This window comes from Zingiber officinale, chromosome 7B (assembly GCF_018446385.1).
Source record: "Zingiber officinale cultivar Zhangliang chromosome 7B, Zo_v1.1, whole genome shotgun sequence".
In the NCBI taxonomy this organism is placed as follows: Eukaryota; Viridiplantae; Streptophyta; class Magnoliopsida; order Zingiberales; family Zingiberaceae; genus Zingiber; species Zingiber officinale.
In genome coordinates this window covers 103,509,014-103,536,282 of record NC_055999.1, presented here as the reverse complement: position 1 = coordinate 103,536,282, position 27,269 = coordinate 103,509,014, and the positions used below count along the sequence as shown (strand labels likewise).

The window sequence follows — 27,269 nt, the reverse complement described above, 5'->3', positions numbered from 1 at the left end:
CATATGTGCGCCGCTTGTCACGTTCATTCCACCTCAATCGTCCCTGCCAGCCACCCCAGGTGTCCACTATCCGCTCTTCCCCCATGCCCAGGTCTGCAGGACATGCCACTTCCAAGCCATCTGGGTCGAGCGGTCGTAGGCACATAACAACCATCATTCACCTATCGACAGACAAGTGGCGCCATCCGGATGACATCGAGCGTGCTCCCTCAAACACTAAATCAAGATTCAAGGATCACTGGCACAAGTCTGGGTTGATGTTAGGGCCCGCACAACAACCATTTCTCCTGGCGAGCCCGCGGGCGGTTATACTCAGAAGTCCATGGGGTATGTATACTATCATTATGTTTACTTGTGTATTTCTCGATTGGCAATCCTTAACCTATTTTTAATGCAGTTTTGGGTCGAAAGTCTGGCCATGTGTCGGAGGTTGACTTTCTTGGAGCATAAAGTGCAACAGTTGCGTGTTTCGAGCAGCCCCTCAGAAACCTCCCAGACTCACCTTGAGCAATTGACTACGGAGGTGGCTTGGTTGAAAACTAACCCGGAAAGGAGCTCCAAGCAGCTAATTGGCTCCGAGTGGGTGCTCAATGCAGAGAGGAGCAAGAATAATAATCAAGGCCTACCAATTGAGTGGCTCACCAGGCAGGCTAACAACTTTGAATCTAAGATCAATTCTGCCAACGCCAGAAAGCTCCGAGCCATCGAATACTTAGACATCAAGAATAAAGATGCTCGAGTTTTGGCCCAAAATCTCAAGGAGGTGGAGGCTGCTTTGGCGACTAAACGGGATAGCCGATCTGCAGAGCAAGCGGCTATGAAGCTCCAACTTGACGCCAAAGATGTCGAGCTGGCCTCGCTGAAAGCTGAATTGAAAGCGTCCCAAGCGGCCTTCAAAACGTACCAAGAGGAAGAGCCCGGACGGCTTGAAGTTTTCAAGCGCAACTATCTCTGTTCTGACCATTTCAATTACAAACTCACCGATTGGGCTCTTCACCTCTTCAACCGTGGCATTGATGGGACTTTTCAACAGCTAAAGGACAGCGGCTATCTTTCTCCCATGCTAACCAACAAGATCATAAACAAAGAGAATCTCATCGAGTCATTGTCAGACGATGTGCTTGACTACCTCGAATAACCTTCTTTTTAGTTTTTCAGGTCTCCTTTTGTACTCCCTTTGTTAGTTTGTAAAATTTCTAAGTGTCAATGAACGCGCGCTCGTTTGGTGGTTTCTTAGCTTTTGTCGTAGGGCATTGTTAAATGTTCCAAGTATGCTTCTATGCATCGCTGCTCGGCTCTGTAAGGTTGTTCAGCTTTCTACAACCTTATAACGCTTACGAAAATCTTCCAAGTATGAATCCTTGCACTTCCGCTCTCCTTAGTGATTGTTTGCTTCGACCTTCGGCTGATCACTTCAGTGTAGGTCAAATGGCTTGTTTGCCTTCTTAATCAAATATCTTATCCGCCACTCGGCGGTTGAACTGGAATTTATAGTCGCCACTCGACTTTTTTATAACATTCTACTCGGGTTTATAGTCGCCGCTCGACTGTTGATTTCGTCAGCTCTTGGATTTATAGTCTCCGCTCGACTTTAGTTAGCATAGACTTTCGAGTTTATAGCAGTTGTTCGACTGTAGATTCGTTGACTCTTGGGTTTATAGTCGTCGCTCGACTTTAGTTGACATAGACTCTCGGGTTTATTGTCACTGCTGGGTTGTTAATTCGTCGACTCTTGGGTTTATAGTCGCTGCTTAACTTTAGTTGACGTAGGCTCTCAGGTTTATAGCCACCGCCGGCTGTTGATTCGTCAACTCTTGGGTTTATAATTGTCGCTCAACTTTAGTTGACGTAGACTCTCGGGTTTTATAGCCGTCGTCGGCTGTTGATTCGTCGACTATTGGGTTTATAGTCGTCACTTGACTTTTGGTATTCTTTAACTCAAGGGTTTATAGTCACCGCTCGACTGTTGATTTTTTGACTCTTGGGTTTATAGTCACTGCTCGACTTTAGTTGATGTAGACTATCGAGTTTATAGCTATTGTTCGGTTGTTGATTCGTCGACTCTTGGATTTATAGTCGTCGCTCGACTTTTGATATTCTTTGACTCAAGGGTTTATAGTCACCGCTCGACTGTTGATCTGGGGTTTATAGTTGTCGCTCGACTGTTGATTCATCGGCTCCTGAGTTTATAGCTGCTGCTCGACTTTTGTTGTGGTTGACTGACTCTCGGGTTTATAGTCGTTACTCGACTGTTGATTTCATCGACTTTTGGGTTTATTGTCGTCGCTCGACTTTAGTTGACGTAGACTCTCGTTGGCCCTGAGTTTATAGTCGTCGCTCGACTCTCTAGTGATGAAGGACAGAAATTTATAGTCGTCGCTCGACTTTTCAACCATGACGCATAGGAGTTTATAGTCATCGCTTGATTATTGATGCAGGGTTTATAGTTATCGCTCGACTGTTAATTAGTCAACTCCTGGGTTTATAGCCATCGCTCGACTTTTATTTTTTCCTTGAATAATTTTGTATTTAGGATTTATAGTCACCACTCGACTTTTATTTTCGTCGACACCCAAATTTATAGCCACCGCTCGGCTTTCTGACATAAACAATTTCGTATCTAGGGTTTATAGTCGTCACTTGACTTTTAACTTGGTTGATCGACGCAAGAGTCAGGGACACTTGGGATTTTCATTCATCGTTCTCTTGCAATTACAGAATAGACTCAATTGTAGTGGTATTTGATTACGTACTTATCACCCGACCCTATAGGGTTGAAGATGGTTCACACTCCAGGGTCGCTCAAGATCTTTCCCATTCTCATCTTGTAAATAATAAACTTCCAAGTTAAGCTTCCGAATACCTTTATAGGGTCCTTCCCACAGGGCTTCTAATTTGGTGACATCACCGACCGACTTAATTCTTTTCCATACCAAGTCGTCGACTTGGAATGATCTTGGGATCACCCTCCTATTGTAGCTCTATTCATGCGTTGTCCGTATGATATAAGTCGGATGACGACCTTATCTCGCACTTCATCTACCAAGTCGAGCTTCATGAGCTTCCAATGAGCGTTTCCTTCATTGTAATGCTTCACCCAGTCGGACTCTACTCCAACTTCCACTAGAACCACTACTTCACCCCATACACAAGATGAAACGGGGTTATGTCGGTCGCCTCTCGGGGTGTGGTGCGATAAGCTCACAATACGCTCAAGAGTTCATCAACCCAGCTACCCCCTGCCTGATCGAATCAAGCTCATAACCTTCTGAGGATCTTCCTGTTGGTGCCTTCCGGCTGGCCATTACTTTGAGGGTAGGCCACTGACATGAAGGCCTGCAAGATGTCATAGCCCTTACACCACTCTTTAAGCTTCCGCCCTGTGAACTGTCTTCCGCTATCTGAGACGAGTCGGTGAGAGATATCGAACCGACATAGAATATTTTGTCATATAAACTTGATAACCATGTGTTCGGTTATCTTGGCGAGCAGCTCGACCTCCACCTATTTCGAGAAATAATCTGTCGCCACGAGTAGGAATCTTCGTTCTTCGGTTACCATAGGAAATTGTCTGACAATGTCCATGCTCCACTGCTCGAACGGACATGACACGGTGGATGCTTTTAACTCTTCAGTAGGTCGGTGTGGAATGTTCTAGTACTTTTGATAAGACGGGCATGCGGTTACCGTCCGAGCGGCATCATGTTGCAAGGTGGGCCAAGAGTTCTCGGCCAGCAGGATCTTGCGAGCCAGTGATCTGTCACCAAGATAACTACCGCAGGAGCATTGGTGAACCTCTTGCAGGATGTACTCGATGTCTTCCAACCCGATACACTTGAGAAGCGGCCTTGAAAAAACTCTTTTATATAACTGATCTCTGATTAGGGTAAACCGTCCAACCCTTTTTTTAACAAACGAGCTTCCTCCCGATCGGCCGGTGTTACCCAATCGGAGGAACTCTATCAACGACGTCTTCCAATCACTCGGGAAGGTTATTCCAGTCGTCCGGTTGATATATGCCACCATCAGGACTTGTTCAACCGACTTATCTATTATGATCAGAGATAAGGAACTAGCTAACTTAGCCAGCTTGTTTGCGGGCTGGCTCTTCGACTGGATGATCTTCTGTATAGTCACTTCTTGGAAACCTATCTACAATTCCTCAAAAGCTTTGGCATACAATTTGAGTCAGGTGTTATTTATCTCAAACATCCTCGATAGCTACTGGGTTGCCAATTGAGAATCCTAATGCATAAGGACTCTTGTGGCTCCCACACGCCGAGCTATTTGCAGGTCATTTATCAAGGCTTCATATTCTTCCTAGTTATTTGTCACCCAATAATCTAGGCGTACGGGCAAATGCATCCTATCTTCACGCGGCCATCCACATATACCTTCCAAGTTGCGTCCGGCTCGACGTTCTGGACTTTAGTGACAAAATCAGCTAAGGCTTGTGCCTTGATTGCCACCACGGTTGATACTGTATATCAAACTTGCTAAGCTCGGTGGTCCATTTGATCAGTCGTCTAAATACTTCTGGGTTAAGGAGAACTCTTCCTAGTGCGTTGTTAGTCATCACCACGATAGGACGAGAGAAAATATGGGCAAAACCTCCAAGCGGCTAATACTAATGCGTATGCCAATTTTTCGAGGCTAGTATGGCAGGATTCTGTGAGTCATTCTGCCGCATCAAATGCCAAGCCAACAACATGCTTTATGGATGATAAATAAATCCATAGCAGCTATCCGACATTGGGCTTTACTAGTATTGGTAGGGAGATAAAATATTTCTTGAGTTCCTCCAGTGCCTTGTCACATTCCGCGTCTTACTGGAATTTCGTCGCGCATCACAGAATCTTGAAGAATGTGTGACTTTGGTCAAACAATTTGGAGATGAATCTCGACAACACAGTGATCCGTCCGGTCAGCCGTTTGGCCTCCTTCAAGTTGCGGGGCAAGGGCATATCCTGCAATGCCTTCACCTTGCTTAGATTTGCCTCTATTCTCCACTCAGTTACTATTTACCCCGAGAATCGACCACTCTTCGCTCAGAACAAGCACTTGTTTGGGTTTAGCTTAATTATATACGCCCTTAGAGTGCGGAAAGTTTCTTCAATATCTATGTAAAGGTCAGCAGCTCAGAGCGATTTTATTAGTATGTCATCGACATATACCTCCATATTTCTGTTGATCTGCAGTTGGAATACCTTATTCATCAGTCTTTGATAAGTGGCGTTGGCATTCTTCAATCCGAACTACATAACGTTATAGCAGTAGATTCCGTCAGTCGTAATGAAGCTGACCTTCTCTTGGTCCTCCTTGGCGAGTGACATTTAATGGTAACCCTGGTATGCATCAAGTATGTAGATCAGCTCGTAGCCCGACGTGGAGTCCGCCATCTAATCTATATGAGGCAGGGGATAGAAGTCCTTTGGGCAAGTTTTGTTTAAGTCGTGGAAGTCGATACAGACTCGCTACTTGTTGCCCGGTATGGAGACTAGCACCACATTGGTCGGCCAACTTGGAAATTGAACCTCACGGATGTGACCGGCTTCCAGTAATTTTTCTATTTCCACTCGAATAATCTGATTCTACTCCGAGCTAAAGTCCCTCTTCCTTTGTTTCATCAGTTGAGCCTCAGTTGGACGTGAAGCTCATGCCGAGTCACGCTCGACGAGATGCTCAGGAGCTCGTGAGTTGACTAAACAAACACGTCATGATTTTACCAAAGTCGAACGACCAGCTCTACCTTCTTCTCATCTGTCAGGTCGACAACAACAAATGTTGTGGCTTCCGACCGACTGGGATGAATATGAACCTCCTCTTTTTCATCGTAGACCAACGCCGATAGTTCCTCCAAGATTGTGTTCACCTCCAGACACTGAGTCTTCCAAGAGGTCTTTGCCTCTGACTTGACCATCTCGACGTAGCACTGTTGAGCAATTGGTCACCTTTGACTTCGCCTACCGCATTGTCCACTGGAAACTTGATCTTCTAGCAAAAGGTGGACACTATGGCTCAAAACTCGTTTAGGGTCAGTCGACCCAATATTACATTATAGGCAGACGACGCATCAATCACAATGAAGCTTGTGGTCCTTATCCTCTTGAGAGGCTCCTCTCCAAGTGATATGGTCAGCCGAGCCTGACCGATCGACAATATTTCATTGCATGTGAACTTATACAGTGGGGTCGGCATGAGCTGCAATTCGCTCCAATCGAATGTCTTCTTAAAGATGATATTTACCGAGCTGCTTATATCCACAAAAGTTTGGTGAATAATGTAATTAACTATTACTGCTTAGATGATCAAAGTGTTGTCGTGAAGGATCTCCACTTCATCTAGGTCCCGAGGGCTGAAACTAATCTCTAGTTCCTCAACTTTCGCTTTACTGCATCCCATAGTATGTATCTCCAGTCGCCCGACGTTCGACTTATTGGCTCTATTGGAATCACCGTCGGTTGGTCCTCCAGCGATCATTCCAATTTCGCCCAGGAGGCATTGCTTCGGTTTTCCTCTTCCCGAGCCGAGGGTCTAGTCCATTCAGCTGAAGCTCAGGCGAGACTTGCATTTCCCCTTCGCTGAGGCTGGCAATGGCGCTGCTCGGCCGCTGGTCTCTCTTCTTCTCTTTGCCCGTCTGACCAGCGTCGATGACGTCGATCAGGAGTTGGTGAGCGATGATGGTATCTTGGAGGAACCGATAAGCTTGAGATTGGTCTCAAGTCATAGCAGTCTCGTGTGTTATGAGTCACCGATTGATGGAAAGAGTAAAACAACGATATCTACGACTGGTCTCTCGTAGCTTTCGGCCGATCTGCTGCTACATGATGCACGACATGAGTTCGGGGTTCCTGGTGCAGCTGTGCTGCTCTCGCTCGAGGGCCCTTTGGTAGCTGATGATTATTGATTGGTTGTCGTTTAGGAGGAGCAGTCTGCTCCGCGAGCGCTTCCTTCCTTCGTGCCGCTTGGGTCTCCTCCACTTTTATGTACTCGGTGGCATGCCTGAGCAGGTGATCGAAATCTTTTGACGACCTACGGGGTGAGTGTGCGAAAGAATTCTCCTTCGGTAAGCCCCTGTGAGAAGACATTTACCAATACCTCTGGGGTGACCGATGGGATATCCATGGTCATCTGATTGAACCGCTTGATGTATGCTCTTAACGCCTCCTTGGGTCCTTGCTTCACAACGAACAAATTAACGCTCGTATTCTGGTGGCAGCGACTGCTGGCGAAATGATGAAGGAATGCCGCTTGGAAAGTCCTTGAAGCTATGGATTATTCCGATCGGCAGTCGCCTGAACCATCATTGCGCTAATCCGGAGAGAGTGGTGAGGAAGACTCGACACTTCACTCCATTAATGTACTGATGGAGTGTGACTGTGTTATCAAGCCTAATCAGATGGTCCTCTAGTTGTCCCATTGTATTCTTCGATCGTCAATGAAGTATAATGTCAGGATAGTGGGTCATCAAGGATCCCCCTGAGAGAACTGTCTATTGATCCGTTCAGGAGAATCATCAGTCCTTGGCGCTTTCCCCTTCCGCCCATCCCGGACGAACACGTCATCCGAGGAGGATCCTTGCTCCCTGTCAGCTCGGCCTTGTTCCTTTGAAGGAGTATGGAATAATGTCCGATGAAAGGGGATCGATGCATCTCCGTATGTGTCAGTCGACTTCTTGTTCTGCCCTTAAATGGATATATTTTTCGTTCAGTCTCTATATCTGGCCTGCTGTCCAGCTACTGACGTCGTGGATTCATTTACGTGTCGATCGACCATCACTTGTTGTTGTTGCTTCACAATCTTTGCTGCTCGGGCTTGTATCAGCATGTCTAATTTCTCCTTTGTCATTGTCACCATCGTGAGTTGTCTAGCTTCCTCTATCTCCATGTCTTGGAGACAAGCTGTGTTCCCACAAACGACGCCAATATAATCCTGTCCGAAAATCGTGAAGAAGGCTAGCTGAGGATGTGACTCCTCTATTGAGCTCGTGAAGACTCCGCTCCGATCTACAACACACAGAATGCCAGTGCCGGGCCAGGGAAGAGGATCTCGGCGTTGACCCTTTGACACTCAAGTCAGTCACCGAAATAGAAGAAAGAAGGCGAAACAACGTAGTAGTAGTGAAAGCACAAGCGTAAATAACGAATAGCACATACCTCCGCTGATGTATAGACCCCCTTTATATAGTGCTAACTAGGCGACATGCACACTTCTCAAAGCGCGAGCACGTTTTTCCAACTGTCATATGAGAAAACATGTCAGAAAAATATCTCTTACACCATATCGTAACAAGACATGCAAATCTTTGACATGACAGTAGAAATTTTCGTTGTACGATTTACCTGTTGACCATGCCTAGTTGTCAGTGACATTACCTCCCAGAGGGATATTACAAGATATGGGAGGGACCCCACTATTTTGGCCGAGTGGGTAGGGATGACAATGGGGCGGGTTGAAACCCGGTTCTGTGACAAACCCTCCCGGCGGGGCGGGTTTAGACCCACCTAAACGAGTCTCAAGGCGGATTCGGAGCAGGTCCCGGGTTTAACCGGGCCCACTCCGTATAATAATTTTTTTATTAATTATTAATTCAATAAAAATTGATAAATAATTTTTAATTGAATCAAAATTGATAGATTTTAATTTGTGATAATATTTTTTGATTACAAAATTATTATTAATATAAATGTTGAAAATAAATTTAATGTTTAATTAATTTTTAAATATTTTATTTTGTATTAAAAAAAATAAAATATGGCGGGTCTAGCAGGTCTAATCTGAATTTGTCCTGTCAGGTTCGTGGGGTGGGACGGGTCCAAAGGGAGGCGGTGTGGGTCTCGGATTTGGCCAAACCCGTACCAACCTAGACCTGTTGCGATCCCTACGAGCGGGATAGTTGCTCGGCCGAGACTCTCCATCCGGTCGATCCCAGGAGCTGCTCTCCTTCATAGTATCTTGATTTAGTAGGCTGTGTCTTGCCTGATTGGACAAGAGTTTCGGTCGGCCTGATACTCGCTTGGTCAATTATGAACCTCTAATGTTTTTTCTATACGGACTCCGATCGAATGAGCGATCGATTTTGATAAATTTCGTGGTCGATCGGAACCTTTAGACTCGATCGATAATTAAAATCGACTTATGCTCAATATGTTTTTGATGAGCCTATTAATTTTCTGATATTTATCGTCCTGATTTTAACTTTCATATCTCTCTACCTTCGATCTATATTTGATGGACCCCTTATGGTCGCATCAACATTAGCTTTTCATTAGCTCAGTCAGATTCGAATCTTAAATCTCTAATTAAACGTAGAGTGTCAGCCCACCGCCAGGGCAATTAGTCCTCGGTCATGCGTACGGAGAACATCCACCATTTTATATTAATTAATGGTTGTACCTTTTTCCAAGAAAAAAATTCTATCAGAAGAAACATGCAAGGGTGTTTTTTCCGAACGATTTGGTCCTATCTAATCTTGGCCGATTGTCGAGTAAACGGTTAGGATTAACTATACGATGATCGTACGGTGAGTAAGCCCCATTTCACGTGCATAACGCACGCGGCGGCTGCACTGTCTGCCTTCACCGTTTAGGGAACGAACGCATTCCCAAAATTGAAGGCGTGTCATCCAACAGCAAAGCTCAATTAGGATGGAATATATGGAGCCCGTTCAAAGCGCACGTCAACCAGATCGCAACCCGATCGACCCAACTAATGCGCGACAGGGTAATAACGTGGGGCCCAGCCAATGCTCGAAGAGGATGATGAAGTGGGCTGATCATTTGGTCCCGTTATTTTTTAGTTTCTTAAAGGAGACGGAAGGTGGTCTTGCCCTCATAATCTCCACCGGGGTTGGTTCGGCCGCGAGAAAGGAATCAGAAATCTGTTCTGTGCGAAATCGACCGATGGGATCTCTGCAAGACGAGCGGAGCGTTTCTTTGGAAGAAGCGCTCTTGCCTGAGGTTGGATCACCTCTTCTCATTGCGTTTCTGCATATAGTTTGCTTAAATTTGCTTTCTTACAAGCTGCTTGTGCTTAACCGGTCTTCGTTTTTTATGGACTTTGCGGGCCTTTTGATGTTTTTTTTATCACAATAGTTCACCTGTGATTCGGATCTCTGAGTTGGTTAATTGCGAGATTATTATATTTTTGATTAATTGCTTGGGTTTGCAATTAATTGCTGTTAGCGGATTCCTATATCATTCGAAGTTACTTAGTATGCGAGATTTTTGTTGTGGTTTGAATTAGGGGGTTCGATTGATTGCGACCCTATTCTTGGCTTCCAAACCATGTTAGCTTGTCATTCGTGAAGGAAAAAAAAAGTTATCGATCCTTTACTACTACAACATAACCAACGCTGGTTTGTCTTGCTTTGGAAAACTATTCTTACATGCAAAGTAGTAGTAGCTTTTTTCTCCAGAGATATTTTGGGGATTTTGTGTTGTTTTTGTTTGACATGTATTGCGACCATAGGTCTTTTTTTTTTTTAAAAAAAATAAAGAGTTAAGATTTTCACAAGCTCTGAAAAGATTTTGATTTGATGAAAAATTTCATGAGCTTACGGAAGGCCAGTTTGTTATTAATTTAATGTGGCAGAAATTCACATTCGCTAAGAAATTTTAAGTCTTCACTATGGTTTCCCTAGTAGAAACTTCCTAGACCCATCATAAGGACAGTCCATAATTGTTGTCTTTTTAAGTTTGTCTTTGTAGCCAATTTGCCACATTTTTCATCTGAAACATTTAAGGGGTACAATAAACTTAAATGCACATATTCTCAGTCAGATAAGAATTCCCTTGACCAACTTGGATATATGAATGAGCTTTCTGATGCAGAGTTCATATATCTTTTTAGTTTAAATATATACTGTGTAAGGGCGAGTCATTCAAGTAATATGATTTGCTATCATCACTCATGGTACATTCTGAAAGATGTGGTTATTGCAGTAGGGTACACCTTTCACACAGTGAGCAAAAAACTCATTTATATAGGAAAAAGTTTCTTTTTGCTCATATTTGACTTTACATATGTTGAAATGAGATCTCCGTATCTTATATATATTATATAAATATTATAAAACAATTATGTTTATTCAGGCATCAATGGTTGAGGCTTTAAATCCAAACCTATCTCGTATCTATTATGATTATCTATTTTGTTATTGAAACATGTCTCGAATTCCCTTAATATGCCATACCTAACTAAATAGCTAGGGTAGTCATGGGCAAGGATTGAAATCTCATGTTGTTTTGGTATGGTGCAAACTTACGGTTCTGCTTGCTGACTGAATATGCTGGCATGGGAATTATGTAGTTATATTGTCCGAGTCAATTGGTATCTTTTGGTATTGCAAGGTATCATGACTTCTCATTGCCACAAGGTTGTAGTGCTAGATCATGAGAAGGGACAACACTGAAAGCTATGCAAGAGAAATGGTTTGGGTGTTTTGCTAAGTTGTGAGGAGCGCTGTCGGAAGTTGGCGTGGTGCAGATTCATCTCGTCGCAGAAGAGAGGCAGTGAGAAGGAAAGAAGCTGATGGGTCTGTCTCACGACCAATGGAGAAACCCCTTTAGGAGGGAAATCATGAATTTTATGCAGGGGATTAATTAATAAATATGATGACTAGAGAAAGTATTAATAGTCTTACAATCGTTATAATAAGTTAATCATGTGAGTGAGCTGAGGGTCTGACTAGAGAAAGAAGATTTCACCTTTTTAATAAATAACTATAGGTAGAATACTTTTATTTAAATTTAAAATACATTTTAAATATATTATGACTTTATATTGAAAAGTTATATCATTTTATGTAACATTAATAATAATTTGATTAGTTAATTGTGATTAATATAGATTATTTTCAAATATGGTGAAATGATAACTTGATTAAATTTTTAAAAATTTGATTTATTACTGTAGATATAAATTTATAAATAATAACTGTATTATTATTTTTTGCTATCATTTTACACTATGCCATAGTTATAAAGACTAGATCAGGTTGCTAGATTGGAAAAAATTGGAACCAGATGATTCTTCCGTTTAGGTTAGCTCATGGCTTTCATGTGCAAAAAAAATCACTTAAAAATAGTTGAATCACAAAACCAGCCAATTGGGCCGCTTTTTAAGAAACTAGGCCAAGTAAAATGGCTTAAAATGTTAAAACTACCTTTTGTAATTTCAAGTAATTAAATTTGGGACAAGGCCATAATTAATTTTTCATATTTTAACCTGCCCTAATAATAAATGCATCTTAAAAATTATAAAATCTTCTACTTCAAATATAATTCCAAGTTGATTATTCTAATTTTTATATCAATACTATATGTACTAATAAATTATTTTTCTTACATTTGTCTATGCATGATTATGTATTAGTTTAAACTTCTTTATTACCTAAGTTCATTAGTAAAATCAATAAATTTGCAATTTAATTACTGGATCTAATAAGTTGGTCTGGCTTATGGACTTGACTGAGTCAATATCAGGATTGACCTACAGTTTAACTAATTGATCTACCAATTTACCATTAAAATAGTGACCTGAAACTCAGTTGGTTGGACTTCTGGTTTGGTTTTTATAATTATGCACTATACACCAGCCGGTCTTAGACAAAAATATTTAAACCTGATTATGGGCTTGGACTTGACTTGGACAAGAAAAGAAAAATATAAGCCTGATCTGATTGGCCCATGCCAGACCCAGCCCATCTAATGATCACCTTTATTAGATCTTTTGGCTGACTGGTAGTACTATTGAATTTACAATCTATGATAACCTTTCAATTGTAACATAGAGGATTATGAATTGGCATTATTTTCTTGCATAGTAGCATTGCCGAGTTGGTCACTACATGGTAGATTTGCATAAATGGGCAAGAGTTGATTCTTGACAAAGCCGGTGGAAATACCCTCTCATGTGGTGGTCTGCTCGGTTTTCTGATTTACCCCTCTATATATGGTTGTGGGGCCAGTTGTGGGGCGCTCGGGTCAGCGTATGACCTTTTGCAGAAAATTTGTGGATTTTTTTAATTCACTTGGATTCCTATAATTTTGAGCACTTCAGACAAGAAATCTTGTTTTACATTTTTTTTATCATATAAATGTTTTACACAAGTGCTTAGACCTCCTTTATTTATTATTTTCAAATTGGCGGATTTGAAGAATGAAAATAAAGGGCCATATACTGGAGATGGATCTGTGGATATTCATGGAAACCCTGTTTTAAAGGAATCCACAGGCAACTGGAGAGCATGCCCCTTCATTCTTGGTATGTACATTTTTAAACTCTTTTTTATTTCCTATATTTAATCAGCTTAAATTTCTACTTTTAAAAATACAAATGATAGGGAATGAGTGTTGTGAGCGTTTAGCTTACTATGGAATATCTACAAATCTTGTCACTTACTTGAAGAACAAGCTGCATCAGGGAAATGCCTCAGCTGCAAGAAATGTCACGACATGGCAAGGTACCTGCTATATTACTCCATTGATTGGAGCAATTTTAGCCGATGCATATTGGGGAAGATATTGGACAATTGCAGTATTTTCAACAGTATACTTCCTTGTAAGTATTACTCAGTGCAACATGATCTTGTCCTTGTCGTCCAATTCCATTTAGGGTGATAAGATCAATTTTCCTTTTGTTAAGATGATTAGTGCTGTTTATTACTCATAGGGAATGGCTACATTGACCCTTTCAGCTTCAGTTCCTGCATTTAAGCCTCCAGCCTGTATAGGATCATTTTGCCCAGAAGCAAGTGCATTTCAATATGCTATCTTTTTCAGTGGACTCTATCTGATTTCACTAGGGACTGGTGGGATTAAACCTTGTGTTTCTTCATTTGGTGCTGACCAGTTTGATGATACTGATCCAAGAGAGCGAGTGAAGAAGGGATCTTTTTTTAATTGGTTTTACTTCTCTATTAATATTGGTGCTCTAATATCTAGCAGCCTTTTAGTTTGGGTACAAGACAATTATGGATGGGGCTTGGGTTTCGCAATCCCTACATTATTTATGGGATTAGCAATACTGAGTTTTTTCTTTGGCACCCCACTATATAGATTTCAAAAACCTGGAGGAAGCCCTATTGTAAGGATGTGCCAGGTGATTGTTTCCTCATTTCGTAAATGGAAAGTGCTTGTGCCTCATGACATTTCTCTCCTATATGAAGTGCCTGAGAAGTCCTCTGCAATCAAAGGAAGTCGAAAAATAGAACACACAGATGAACTCAGGTAAAAGTCTATCTTTCATACAACATTGACTGAGAAGTGAGAAACCCTATTGTATCATTCTTAAATTATCTCTGTGAAGAACTTAGCGAACAAATGAAGAAGCTTGATGCAGATATCTTGTTTTTTTATTGTGAGTTTTCTATAGTGGATCTCTTGTATAATTGTGATTAGACTCTTTTTACATCTGCATTCTGTGACTAAAAAGATCACATAAGAAAAAAAACAATTAGAGTTGCATAAATATATTTGCATCCAAATGCTTTCTCAGAGAAATGGGCTTATTCATTCTCAGTTTTAATAATTCCTTTCAAGTGCCTAAAGGATTTTGATGCTTGATATTAGCACCATCTCTGCATTTGAAGAGACACTTCTTCAAGAAAATAGCTTTTTCTGCTGTTAGACTCTGCTTATTTTCACATAGCTTAATCTATTATGGACCTGACATTGGTTTTTTGATTAGCAACTGTTTTGTTCTACAGATTTCTCGACAAAGCTGCTACTGTGACAGAAACTGATACGAACACTGAAAGCTTTTCAAACCCATGGAGACTGTGTACTGTCACTCAAGTGGAAGAATTGAAGATTCTGGTCCGGATGTTCCCTGTCTGGGCAACTACCATAGTTTTCTCTGCAGTCTATGCACAGATATCGACTATGTTTGTTGAGCAAGGAATGGTGATGGACACAAAAATAGGCTCCTTCACCATTCCACCTGCATCTCTTTCAACATTTGACGTTATCAGTGTGATCATATGGGTGCCAGTCTATGACAGCATTCTTGTTCCAGTGGTGAAGAGATTCACAGGCAAAGAGAGAGGCTTTTCAGAATTGCAAAGGATGGGCATTGGCCTGTTCGTATCCATACTAGCTATGGCAGCAGCTGCAGTGGTCGAGATCTGGCGGCTGAACATCGCCAAAGCTGAGGGTTTAATTCATGAGAAAGAGGCTGTTCCCTTGAGCATTTTATGGCAGATGCCACAGTATTTTTTAGTTGGAGCAGCCGAAGTATTCACATTCATTGGGTCACTTGAATTTTTCTACGATCAATCTCCCGATGCAATGAGAAGTCTATGCAGTGCACTATCGCTTCTCACAACTGCCCTAGGAAACTACTTGAGTTCCTTCATTGTGACTGTAGTGGCATCGATAACAACTCGAGGAGGGCAGATTGGATGGATTCCTGACAACTTGAACGAGGGGCACCTAGATTATTACTTCTGGCTTCTTGCCGGGCTGAGTTTTTTGAACCTTCTGGTTTATGTCGCCTGTGCAACCAGGTACACAAGCAAGAAGGCTACTTGAAGTCCAAAAACTGTTGGTTAAGTTATATTCCTGAAACATGGAATTGGATATTGGTTAGTTATTGTTCAGTCAATGATGTGAATGTATCTGTCCTATGTTAAAACCATGGTGCAACAGTTACCTCTTTTCAATTACAATAGCTTTTGATTAGCTTCTGATTCCACTAGATTTGTTCTCAACGTTCATTAGCTTTTGATTTTCCCAAGTATCGCATGGGGGTGGAATCGGATGAATCTTTTAAAACTGCATTGGCATATTCTAGTCTTACCAACGGGGAAATCAGACAAATTTATACTTTTACCCAAACTCTTTAAATTTAATATTTACAAGTAGAAGTGTTCTACTCAAAACTAATCTTGTTTTAGTGCTATCTTTGATGCCGTTGCAGTTGACTAGATACTTTAAAAAGTCCAATAACCCAATCTTAAAAATTCATAGGAAACTCTACAAATTATGATAATTAAAATGCACATTTATTCCTATGTTTTTAAACACGACGGCAAGGAGCTTCCGAACTTAAGCTATGGATAGTTTCCTATCTATGCACACTCCAGATTAATTTCCTCTCGTGAATAGACAAGTAAAAAAAAAAATCATTTTTCATGTACAAATATCATAATTTTAAAAATGATGAAAAAGTTAATTAAAGATATAAATTTTGCTTCCAATGCACATCTATGTATAAATTGAGCATTTATGTCAATCTTACATCATATGTCTCATTGAATATGTTTTTAATTTTTTGAGCTAATTAAAGGAATTTTCTAATCATTTATTTTTAAGATAGAAAAAGATGGAATCCGTCATCCTATCCTAGTAATCATACACACGATCGATCCCACAACTGTGAAAAAATAAATCGAAAATTTTTTCCTTTCAATTTTATCAAAATTTGATAGAATTATCCGATGATAACAACTTTGCTCTATATTAACCAATTTAACCTTGCCTCGGGGCTAATCATTTGTTTAAGGACACTGATGCTTTGTGTGCAATTAAAGAAGCATCGAAAAATATAATTTTTATTGTCGTGCCTGTAAATGGACGGGTGTGATTAAATATCTACCGTTCCAATCCCTAATAGTCTGTCGACCTGCTTCCGTTCCCCCAAATCGTAGCGAAGAAGAGAGGAGAGGGAGAGAAGCGGCGGACGAGGGAGCGTGCGGCGGCGACAACTCGGCCACCGGAGGAGGCAGGCGAGAGTGCGAGCGAAGCGGAGCGGCGAGGTAAGAGCGTTCGTGAGCGCGAGATCTCTATGGCCTCTTCTTCCTGCTCTTCCTCTTCTTTTCCCTTTTCTCTCCCAAAGTGGAGGGAGGGGACATCATTCGAAGTACGAAATGAAATCAAACGATTTTTGTGCGTTGTGTGGTCCTCTGCAGGAGAGTGAGAGGTTGAGAGAGTGCTGTAGAGAGAGATAGAGGTAGAGGGATAGACGTAAAGAGCCATCTTGAGGGAACTAAGTGAAGGAAAGGGAGGAGAGGGATAAAGTGAGCGATAAAGTTAGAGATAGCGTCTCTCGCTATCCTTGACCTGTACTCTCTACGTCCATCATGGCCAACAAGCTAGTGGTAAGTATTTCTGATCGAAGCTGTTCTATTTTTATAACTTCCTTCTACTTTGAAGAAAGTTTTACGGATTGCATTGGGCTTTCACTTAGGTTCTTGGAATCCCATGGGATGTGGATACGGAAGGTTTGAGGGAATACATGACAAAGTTTGGTCCTATGGATGATTGTGTGGTCATGAAGGTAAGTTTGATCTACTTTTGCATATGGAAATATTTTGCTCAAGCTGTGAAGGTCCGACTGTTAATTACTTCAAATTTGTCTATTTATGATAGAGGAGCTCTCCTGGATTCAATTTAACACCATTAGTGCCATTGGTGTCTATTAAACCAAAATGTCTTAATAAATAAATAATATATATATATATATATATATATATATAAACCAAATTGATATGTTTGCCTGACAAATTTGATACTTCCACCAAGTGCCATTTTGACTCTATAATATTATTCGAGTTTTAATAAGGTTTTGAGCAAAGGTGATAAGGATTTGTTTATTATATTTGAGATCAATGTTGACCTGTCAAAATGGAGGATGGTAATTATTATTTTCTTCTTGTCTGTTTACCCTTTTTCAATTGCCTAGTATATGCTAGGATTTTTTTTTTCTCTCTTTTGTGTATGGTATTTATAAATTGAGAAAACTTGTTTTCAATAGGACGTAGAAAACTTATGGGATGTTGAAGTACTATTGTATTAACTTATTGCCAACATTAGACTGTCCTGAATGATTTTACTGCGACAACAACACAACAACAATCAAGCCTTATCCCACTAGGTGGGGTTAGCTATATGGATCCTTTTACGCCATTGATCTCTATTATACTATATCATCATCTATACTTAAATAAATTTTATCTTATTTTATTATTGCTAGCCAAGTATTTTTTGGTCTTCCTCTTTCTCGTTTGATATGTGTGTTTGTGATAGCTTCACATCGTTTAATTGGAGTATTTATTGGTGGTCTAAATACATGCTCGTATCATCTTAAACGTGTCTCTCGGATTTTTTCCTCAATAGATGTCACTCCGACTTTCTCTCTAATGCTATCATTTCTTATTTTGTCCATCCTCGTATGTCCACACATCCACCTTAATATCCTCATCTCTGCAACTCTCATCTTCTGCTTATGTGTTTGAGTCATAGCCCAATATTCAACTCCATATAATATAACAGGTCTAACTGCGATTTTGTAGAACTTTCCTTTAAGTTTTAGAGATAATTTACGGTCACATAAAACACCTGACGCTCTCCTCTATTTCCACCATCTTGCTTATATTCTATATAAGACATCTCTCTCAGTTCTTCCATTGTTTTGTAAAAATGATCGTAAAGCTCTCGGTTTCGGGCAACTTGTCATCTCCTATCTTAACAATTGTCTCATTGCGTATAATATTGTTAAACTTAAATTTAAAACCTTTCCCTTCTTGTATTTTTCGCCAAAATTTTAATTTAGCATTTACTCCTTCATGTGTTCCATCTATCAAAATAATATCATCTGCAAACAATATGCATGTGCTGTGTTTTGAATGTATGTAGTGAGTTCGTTTATAATTAGTGTGAAAAGATAGACTTAGAGTTGTTCCTTGATGTAACCCTATCGTTATTGGAAATGCTTCAGTTACTTCACCTGAAGTTTTTACTTTGGTCGTTATATTCTTGTACATATCCTTAATTAGTTCAATATATGTTATGCATTTACCTCTCTTTTTTAGAATTCTCCATATAATTTCTCTTGGACTTTATCATAATATATATGCTACTCTATCCTTATAAAAAATTTTCTCATGTTTTACTTATCCCCATATCATGATTGAATTTCCTTTCAACTGATCAATCCTATTTAGGAGCGGTCGACTGGTCGTTCTCGAGGATTTGGCTATGTGACATTCTCATCAGCAGAGGATGCTAAGGTGATTACATTTTTTTTGTCATTTATCTGCTCTGGTCCTGGAATTTGGCAATTTTATCGTTTAACACACCCATGTTTGAATTCAAGTTGGGAGCTTGAAATGGTCCTTCTTGTCAGTTCTGTGACAATCAGTTTGCAGTTAAACGAGATTTCCAATGCCATTACAATGGTCACAGACTGAAAATAGCAATGTTGAAACTCCACTTCGAGATCTCATATTTCTTCTAAAATTTAATCAAACTTTTTGGAGACACTACTCTGTAGACTAACCTTTCTTGTTTCTCTATGACTCTTTTTGAACCCTTTAGTTATTGCGATACCATCCTTGCATTCTTTATTTGCTTTTTGTGTAAGTGTTCATCAAACTTCATATTTTTTCATGCACTTTTTTTTTGGTTGTTCCCCTCAGCATAGGTCGTAGTATCTCTAATGCAGCACAGATTTTGCTGCATTTTATGCTACACATCTTTGGGCGATAGGATATTTCTTTATATATCCACTGTCAATTAAAAATTTGCATGCTCTTCAATGTGTTGCATTGCTGGAATCTGTCATTTTATTCATGTTTTGATAGCTTTTTATGCTTCCAGTGTGCACTTGATACTGAGCATGTTCTTGGCAATAGAACTCTTGAGGTGAAGGTGGCCACACCCAAGGTAATTAATGAAGTACATTTGATGTTTCTTCTTCATTCTTTTTTTCTTCTGCTTTCCCTTGTACTATATTAGCTTATTTGCTCAACAAGGAATTTTTCATATTCTTGTTTTATTCATATTTCACGGGTTTTCATTTTTTAGGAAGAAATGAGAGGACCAACAAAGAAAGCTACTAGAATATTTGTTGCTAGGATATCACCATCAGTTACAGAAGCAATGTTCCGAACGTAAGTATACTCATTATCATGGAGTCATTGTGCTAGCAACAGATTTATTACTTCTTTAGATATTCGGCCATCACATAATGTTTCATTCACCTTATCACACTTTTTGCAGTTATTTTGAAAATTATGGAGAAATAACAGACCTGTACATGCCAAAGGTGAGAGAAGAATTTTGCATTTCCTTTCCTCTATGGGTCCAATTACTTGGATGGAAAATATAAGGGGAGAGAAAATATTGCAAACTTGTTTAATTGTGGAGCTCCATTTGTAATTTTATGATCTTTTCTCTTTTTTTTTTCCATGTATCTTTCATCCCTAAATCTTCTTGCATCTATGAATAATCTTCTATAAGTGAGTTTTAGATCTAAATTAAGATTTTCCTAATTTTATTTTACTTTTGTTTTCTATTAATTTTTTTTGTTTTTGATGATAGGTGTTTTGGTATATGACATATTGATATGACATTTCTTTTTGTTTGTTGAGTTTGGAAACTAAGCTATTGTATCAATGTTACTGTACTTTTGCAGTTCAATTATGCCAGGGAACTCTGTGTTATGTAATAAAGATTCCTTTAGCAGTTCTTCACTAAGCATTATTCTAGTTGCGCGATCCTCTACTCCTTAGTTCTACACCTTCAATTATAGATTTAGCTCTTTGAACTATGAAATATATTGTTTGTCTTTGAAGATGCCCATATATCATCACTTTTTCTATCATTTTATTCTCTATTAGGATTACACCTATTGTCCTTATACTCTAATTCATTTTTAGTTTCTCTTTTCTAATAACTCCACACATCTATTGTAGCTACATTAATTTTTTGTATGATGGATTTTAGTATAGTCTCTATTCCATTATTTTTTTTCTTGTTGTAATTACATTTGTATTTTTAGTTTTTAGTTTTTGTTCTATTTATCTTAAGTTTCTAAAATGTTTCTCCGTAATATAAGCTTTCAAATTTAATTTTATTGCACTTGACTATAATTGCTTAGTTGATACAATACTAATGGAGAAAGATACCTCCAGGACATGAATTATAAAAAAAAATAGAGAAAGATAAGCACTTATAGTTGATCCTTGATGTAAACTTTCAAAAATTCATTTGTCACATTTTCAATAGCTCTAACACCGACAACAACATTATATTACATATCTTCTACGGAACTAATTTAATTACTAGATATTTTCTACTCCATAATCCACCACAATATTTGTTGAGACTCTGTCATGCATTTTTTTAAACAATTAATAGAAATCATATACAAATTTGACTTCTTTTCCGTTAGTTGCCTTATCAAATAAATTACATCTATGGTTGCTCTTCCAAATATGAAACCTATTTGATTTTTAGAAATGGTCGTCTCAATCTCTTATTTTCTCCTCTCAATAACCTTTCCAAAGTTCCATAGTATGATCAATCAACTTATGTCTCTATAATAGGAACAATGGTATATCATCTTCATAACTTTTTATTTAATATATATTTTATTTTAATCTGGTATGGGGCAAGCATAGCAAAATGGGGGTGGAGCTAGCATGAAATCTTACTCTTTTGTAGGTGATAGTTTTGCGTCTGATACCCCACTAGATCTACGCTCTGGGGTAGACTGGCTCCAATTAGCTGGATTGACATGGTTTCTTTGGGTTGTGTCAAATTACTATCCTTAGGCAATGGTTTGACTTGCACGTATAAGATGGCGAAGTTTTTTGAGTGTAATAGGATAGAGATATAATTAGCTGTTAGAACTAGGCTATCTGTGGAATGATCCAAGTTGCATTTGTGACTTTTAGCATAGTTTGAATGATAAATCTTGGTCTTATCATAATTCTATTTACAATCTTGCTCACTCTGTATTTTCAATCCAGGATCAAGGGTCCAAAGGGCATCGTGGAATTGGTTTTATCACTTTTGATAATGCAGGTATGGGCAATGCTGACGTTCATCGCATAATTAGTTTTATCACTTCTAGTATTGCAAGGAGAGGCATTGTTGGTTGTTATTTCATCTATGTATGCTTGATTCATTCTACAATAATTCTTTTCCTAATCGTAGTTATTACACTGACCGTATTTTAAAATGCTATTGATTCATTAATTTCTTTGATTATTTTTTTTAAACTAAAACTTGGTGTTTATTGGATATTGTAGTTCTTAGTTGAATTGACAACTTTTGGAATATCCTTTAGCTAAACCTTATTTTCTTTTGACTGTAAGTATATTCTCTGTTCTGCATGCGGTTTATTAAGTATTGAAGAACTGCATACCCGAGTCTGAGTTGCTTCTCCAAGGAACTGCTATCTATTCCCTGGCTAGGCTTGACATGCATTCACTTAGATAGCTTGATTTGAAAATTGATGGTCTCTGACACTCTGTATACATAGTTAGTGCTGTTGCTTAATACATCAATTCTATCTGTCATTGCAATGCTTATTTTGTTTTTAATCAGGTAGAGGAACCAGATTAAAAATGACTTAATAAAATACTTTTACAGTGACAACAAAATCTTCAAGTTGTAGGTTTTTATACCAATATAGATTGAACTTAAAAAATATTAATACAATTAAATTACATTTTCTATATTACTAAATCTAAAATTTTAAAATGGAATTATAGAATTTCTTCACGACATGAATATGTTTGGCAATTAATTCAAAGAAAGTATTCTTAGTAATTTGATATTGTACTAATAGTTGTGTATTAAATCCATTGTTGAATAATTTTTCAGATTAATCCAAGTTACTTTATTATTATTATTCTTATTCAGTTCTACATTATAATTATCTGTTAATGTTATATGGTATTATAATCACAGAACACTCGCTAATAAATGTGTTGTGCACTATATTATGGGTCAAAAAATACACACTAAAGCATCCTAATCTTTAGCATATCTACGTAAATATTAGTTATAAAGTTTCTTTATAACTTATTATGTAAAAATAGAATAGGACTTTCAGAGATCCCTTCTTGTAAGCATCCTTCTCTTTGCTCGTAGCTTTCTTTTTCTTCTCTTAGGCTGTGTTTCCTATGAAGTAGGCAAATGCCTTAGGGAGAGAAATGGGGAAGGGAATAAAATCTTGTGGAAAGGAAAAGTTCCCCTAATATGCATTTCATTGGAGGGAAGGAAACTAGTGTGTCCATAGGTTGGGAGGAAAACATTTTGTAGATTTTATTTTCTTCTTAACAGGGAAAGAAAGATAAGGAACAATTGAGTTTCTAAAATTGTTTGTTAAAGACAAAAAAATCATAGAAAATAAATAAATTGTAGATTTTAAAAAAAAATTAGGATTTTTTTTGGTTTTTATTTAGCAAGAGATTGAGGTGAATAGCAACTCTTCTGGCCCAAATCACATGGAAAGAATCTCCCAGTTCTTTCCTTCCCTTCATACTGTTCTGCCCAAGAAAATGGAGGTTAAGGGTGCTTGGGGATTCACTGTAGGAAACACCTGTAAGTTCATTCTAGTCATCTTCCAATTTTAATATTTTAAGAAGGTTTTGACTGGAAATAACACAAATCAAGTGATTGCTAAATAATGGAATAAAAATAAATAAAAAATACTTTTAAGAAAGGGAAGATTCTCTCAGGGTCAAATGATTCCTCTTATAATCAGGGGATCCTGAAGTGATTCAACTTTCACTTTTGCTGCTTTAGTTCATTTCTTTTTAAAAAAAAAATCATACATGAATTTGCTAAATAATCTCTTCGTTATGGATGATGTCCAATTTCTCGGACAGAATCAGATTGACAAAGGTTTACATTGCCCCCATTTCTTGGAAAACTCAGAAGTATGGATGTGTTCACATACGCATGTATTTGATAGTTAAATTGATTGAATCTATCAGTGGTGAAGTGCTTGAGGTAGAGTGACACCACAGAAAATTTTAGTTATTGTTACTATGATTTAAGAGATCTCACTATTGTAGTGATGCTAGTGGAGAGTAACATAACTGGAAAATGAAATTGTAGTTGACCCCATTTGAATGTGGCTTAATTCAATTAAACTTATCTTTGTTGAAGAATATTCAAGAACATAATGTGCTTTCTCACAAGTTAGGTGCTTTTGTGTTATTTTTCATTGAATTCATTATCTTTATTGGCTGTCCTGGAAATTGCTCATGTTGAGCTAAATTCTGAAACCATTGAGCTTAGATTTTCAATTAGTTGCTCCATCTAAAGTGAATGATATAGTAGATCAATTGATTACAAGAGGAACTCTGTGCCATTGTACTTTCCAGCAACGTTATCAAATTGAGGTTAGAATAGTGAATTGTTATTGTGATTTTGTGAATCGTAGCTTATTGTGAATTGTAAGTTCATGTTAAAAAAAAAATCTACCTTACTATAATCTATAAGAATGTCTTATTTAACACCATAAAATGATTGACAAACTAACAAAACATAATAGCACATTGCAACAAATAGACAATGTGTTATAAAAAATTGAAGTACTAAATGAGGTACATGAAAGTAAATATAACTATTTATGAAAATGAGTTAAGTCTAAGAGCAAGTGGGAGCTATTAAAGTAATGAGTAAATATATATTCTGGTAATTTTCTGAACAGAATAATAGTCTAATGCTTGTCTGATAGTAATGGAATCTGGATGTTGGAATTTGGATTTTCTGGTCAGCAGTAATCAAGATGTGGGTATATTGGATTTTCTGGTACTCTGGTTTAGGTTGAGGACGTGCGGTGAAATCTGGATGCTGGAGTGAGGGTGTGCACTGGGTTGATTGTCTGTTGAAGGCGTTTGGTCAAAGGTAGGTCTGTGGAGCGAAGGCGGGCGGTGGATTACTGAAGATGTGCGAAGAAGACAGATGAACACTGAGAGATGTCTGATTCTTGATGAAGAAGCTGGTGAAATAGTAGTCTCTGACAAAGAAGGCTAGAGTCTATGATATCTAGTGATTGACCTCCAGGTATGCTGGTTCATGTTATTTGCTGAGGGCGCTCAACCACCTGGATCTTGCCCAAGGGAGATGCTTGCTTGGGAACAAGATGTTGATAAACCGTTACCAACGAGTTGTGAGGATGGGAAGTGAATAGGTGAATGGTTGAAGACGATGCTTCATCAATGCAAACACATTTATTAAACATAAATCACTATATTATTTTATATTTACTCACTCTATTAAATTTATATTTCGAATCACCTATTCCGAACTGTATGGTTCCCATTCAAATCAAATTGGATTGATTCTGTTTTAGACATGCGGTCCAAATCCATTTCCGTCTGAATCAAATGGATGATTCTGATTGTGAATCTTCCAATTATGATAACCATGCTATTTGGAGGTGTTCCATCTCTGTATCACACCTATTTTAATCTATGCATTCCAAAAGAAACTCCCTATCATTTATGTTTGCCCTAATTTTTTGGGATTGACTATAATCTCTCAAATAATTTGTATGCACTCCATGGATCTAGTAATTTTACTGGATGTATGCTCTCATAAGTTGTCATCATGTTTGTCCCAATTAATGCTATCATAAGTTAATTCGTATTAATTCTTGTCAGTGATGCTTTTGTATCCATGTTAAAAGAATTGATTCTATATTTTCCTTGGATGAACAGATGCAGTGGATTCGATAATGGCAGAGTCTCATGAACTTGGTGGTTCTACTGTAGTTGTTGACCGAGCTACTCCAAGGGTAAATCATTTTTTGCTTTCTAATTGAAATGATGATTGATGCATGAACCATGTTGTGCCTGAAATAGTGTTTGCTCTATTTCAATTTAGAACGATGAGGTGAGGTATCCAAGTAGAATGCCACAGGGTGGATATGGTGCATACAATGCTTATATTTCAGCTGCAACACGGTATGCGGCGCTTGGGGCTCCGACGCTGTATGATCACTTTGGTTCTTATGGAAGTATGCTCATATCGGAAGTTACGCAAATTACACAGCTTATTCCCCTGCTATATTTGTAAATGCAAATCATGTATGATGTAGGAGGGTATTTTGGACCTTCACGTGGTATTGGCAGAAAGATTTTTGTTGGCAGACTTCCTGAGGAGGCAAATGCTGAAGATCTGCGCCAGTACTTTGGCAGGTTTGGCCGGATCGTAGATGTCTATGTCCCAAAGGTATTTACTTGTGTTCATATTCAAAATAATTAAATTAAATCTGTATGTTTCTAATTCCTGCTTTACCATGAATAGGATCCCAAGCGAAGTGGCCATAGAGGTTTTGGCTTTGTGACTTTTGCTGAGGATGGTGTAGCAGATCGTGTTTCTCGCAGGACACATGAAATTCTTGGACATGAGGTACTTCATAGGACAATCTGAAATTGGATTTTCAGCTCTATAGTTCATGGTTAACTGAATTTGACTATTCCAATATCAATTATATGCTTCATGTGGGAAGATACTTGTCCTCTTGATGCATGCTTATGAAATGCGACATATTTATTGCTCTTGGTGCCTTCCTTACATGATACCTGATATAATGTAGGTTGCTATAGACTCAGCTACACCTCTTGATGATGCCGGTCCTAGTGTTGGAGGCTATGTGGATCCTGTTGAGGCTTATGGGGGGTACGGTCCAATGAGAAACTATGGCAGGCTCTACGGCAGCCTGGACTTCGACGATGTGAGTGCCTTGGTATACTGTTGTTATTAAATAGCTTTTCAGGAGGATTGAATTGTTTCCAAGCTGACTTCGATTGCATCTGTCAATGTGTGCGAGAATAAATTCATAACTCTGAGCTTTCAATTATTCTTTTCCTTGTGCAGTACGGCTATGGGGCTAGTGGAAGCAGCCGATCAAGAATGGATTGGAGGTACAGGCCTTACTGATGCGAGTTGTGACCTCACTTGCACTTGGGACATCAATTGCTATGTATTAAGGCTAAATTTGCTAGGATGTCATTGTCAAATGGAACCATTACTGCACTTGTGACTGAGACCTTATCTTATGTATTCTGAACCATTACTGCACCAGATGCTTAAAAATATTATCTCTTAGTCTGCACTCTTGCTGCCTGTGTTATCCTGAATGCACCATCGACCCTACTGACATGAATGCACAAGTTGTTACATTCGTTATGGTGAATTTATGATGGATTACAGGTGCCTGCCGATAAAGTATCATGCTTAGGGAAGTGCATTACTAAGATCTTTATTTTCAGTATGGTCAAAGAGGATGTTGTATTTAAACAAAAACAGAAAAGAACGCTGTCACATTTTTTTATGCTCAAGACTCTTATAAGGCAGCTCAACCTCCCTCATTCTCCGCCTGGCTGACCTTGTAGAGTTCTTCCATCGAGTCAATATGAATAAGCAGAGGCAACTGCTTGTCAAGCTTCCACACGGGTAACTCAACTGTTCAGCCTCTCTTCGTGTCCACAATCACCAACAGCAATTGCAGAGATG

At 38.8% G+C, this 27,269-nt stretch overlaps 2 protein-coding genes across 2 annotated transcripts; both read left to right on the top strand.

Annotated features, from left to right (window-relative positions):
* The first annotated feature begins 9,802 nt into the window (after positions 1–9,802).
* Positions 9,803–15,683, top strand: LOC122006634 (protein NRT1/ PTR FAMILY 8.3-like). Its single transcript, XM_042562203.1, has 5 exons — positions 9,803–9,959; positions 13,161–13,266; positions 13,346–13,563; positions 13,675–14,231; positions 14,711–15,683. The coding sequence occupies exons 1-5, from the start codon at positions 9,903–9,905 to the stop codon at positions 15,531–15,533; spliced, it is 1,761 nt and encodes a 586-aa protein (XP_042418137.1). The 5' UTR covers positions 9,803–9,902; the 3' UTR covers positions 15,534–15,683.
* Positions 15,684–16,584: 901 nt separating this feature from the next.
* Positions 16,585–26,868, top strand: LOC122006633 (heterogeneous nuclear ribonucleoprotein A/B-like). Its single transcript, XM_042562202.1, has 14 exons — positions 16,585–16,759; positions 16,913–17,101; positions 17,191–17,280; positions 18,947–19,012; positions 19,602–19,667; positions 19,809–19,894; positions 20,004–20,049; positions 21,758–21,812; positions 25,469–25,545; positions 25,635–25,767; positions 25,849–25,982; positions 26,058–26,162; positions 26,350–26,487; positions 26,631–26,868. Exons 2-14 carry the CDS (start codon positions 17,084–17,086, stop codon positions 26,691–26,693), a joined length of 1,077 nt encoding a protein of 358 aa, XP_042418136.1. The 5' UTR covers positions 16,585–16,759; positions 16,913–17,083; the 3' UTR covers positions 26,694–26,868.
* Positions 26,869–27,269: the final 401 nt, after the last annotated feature.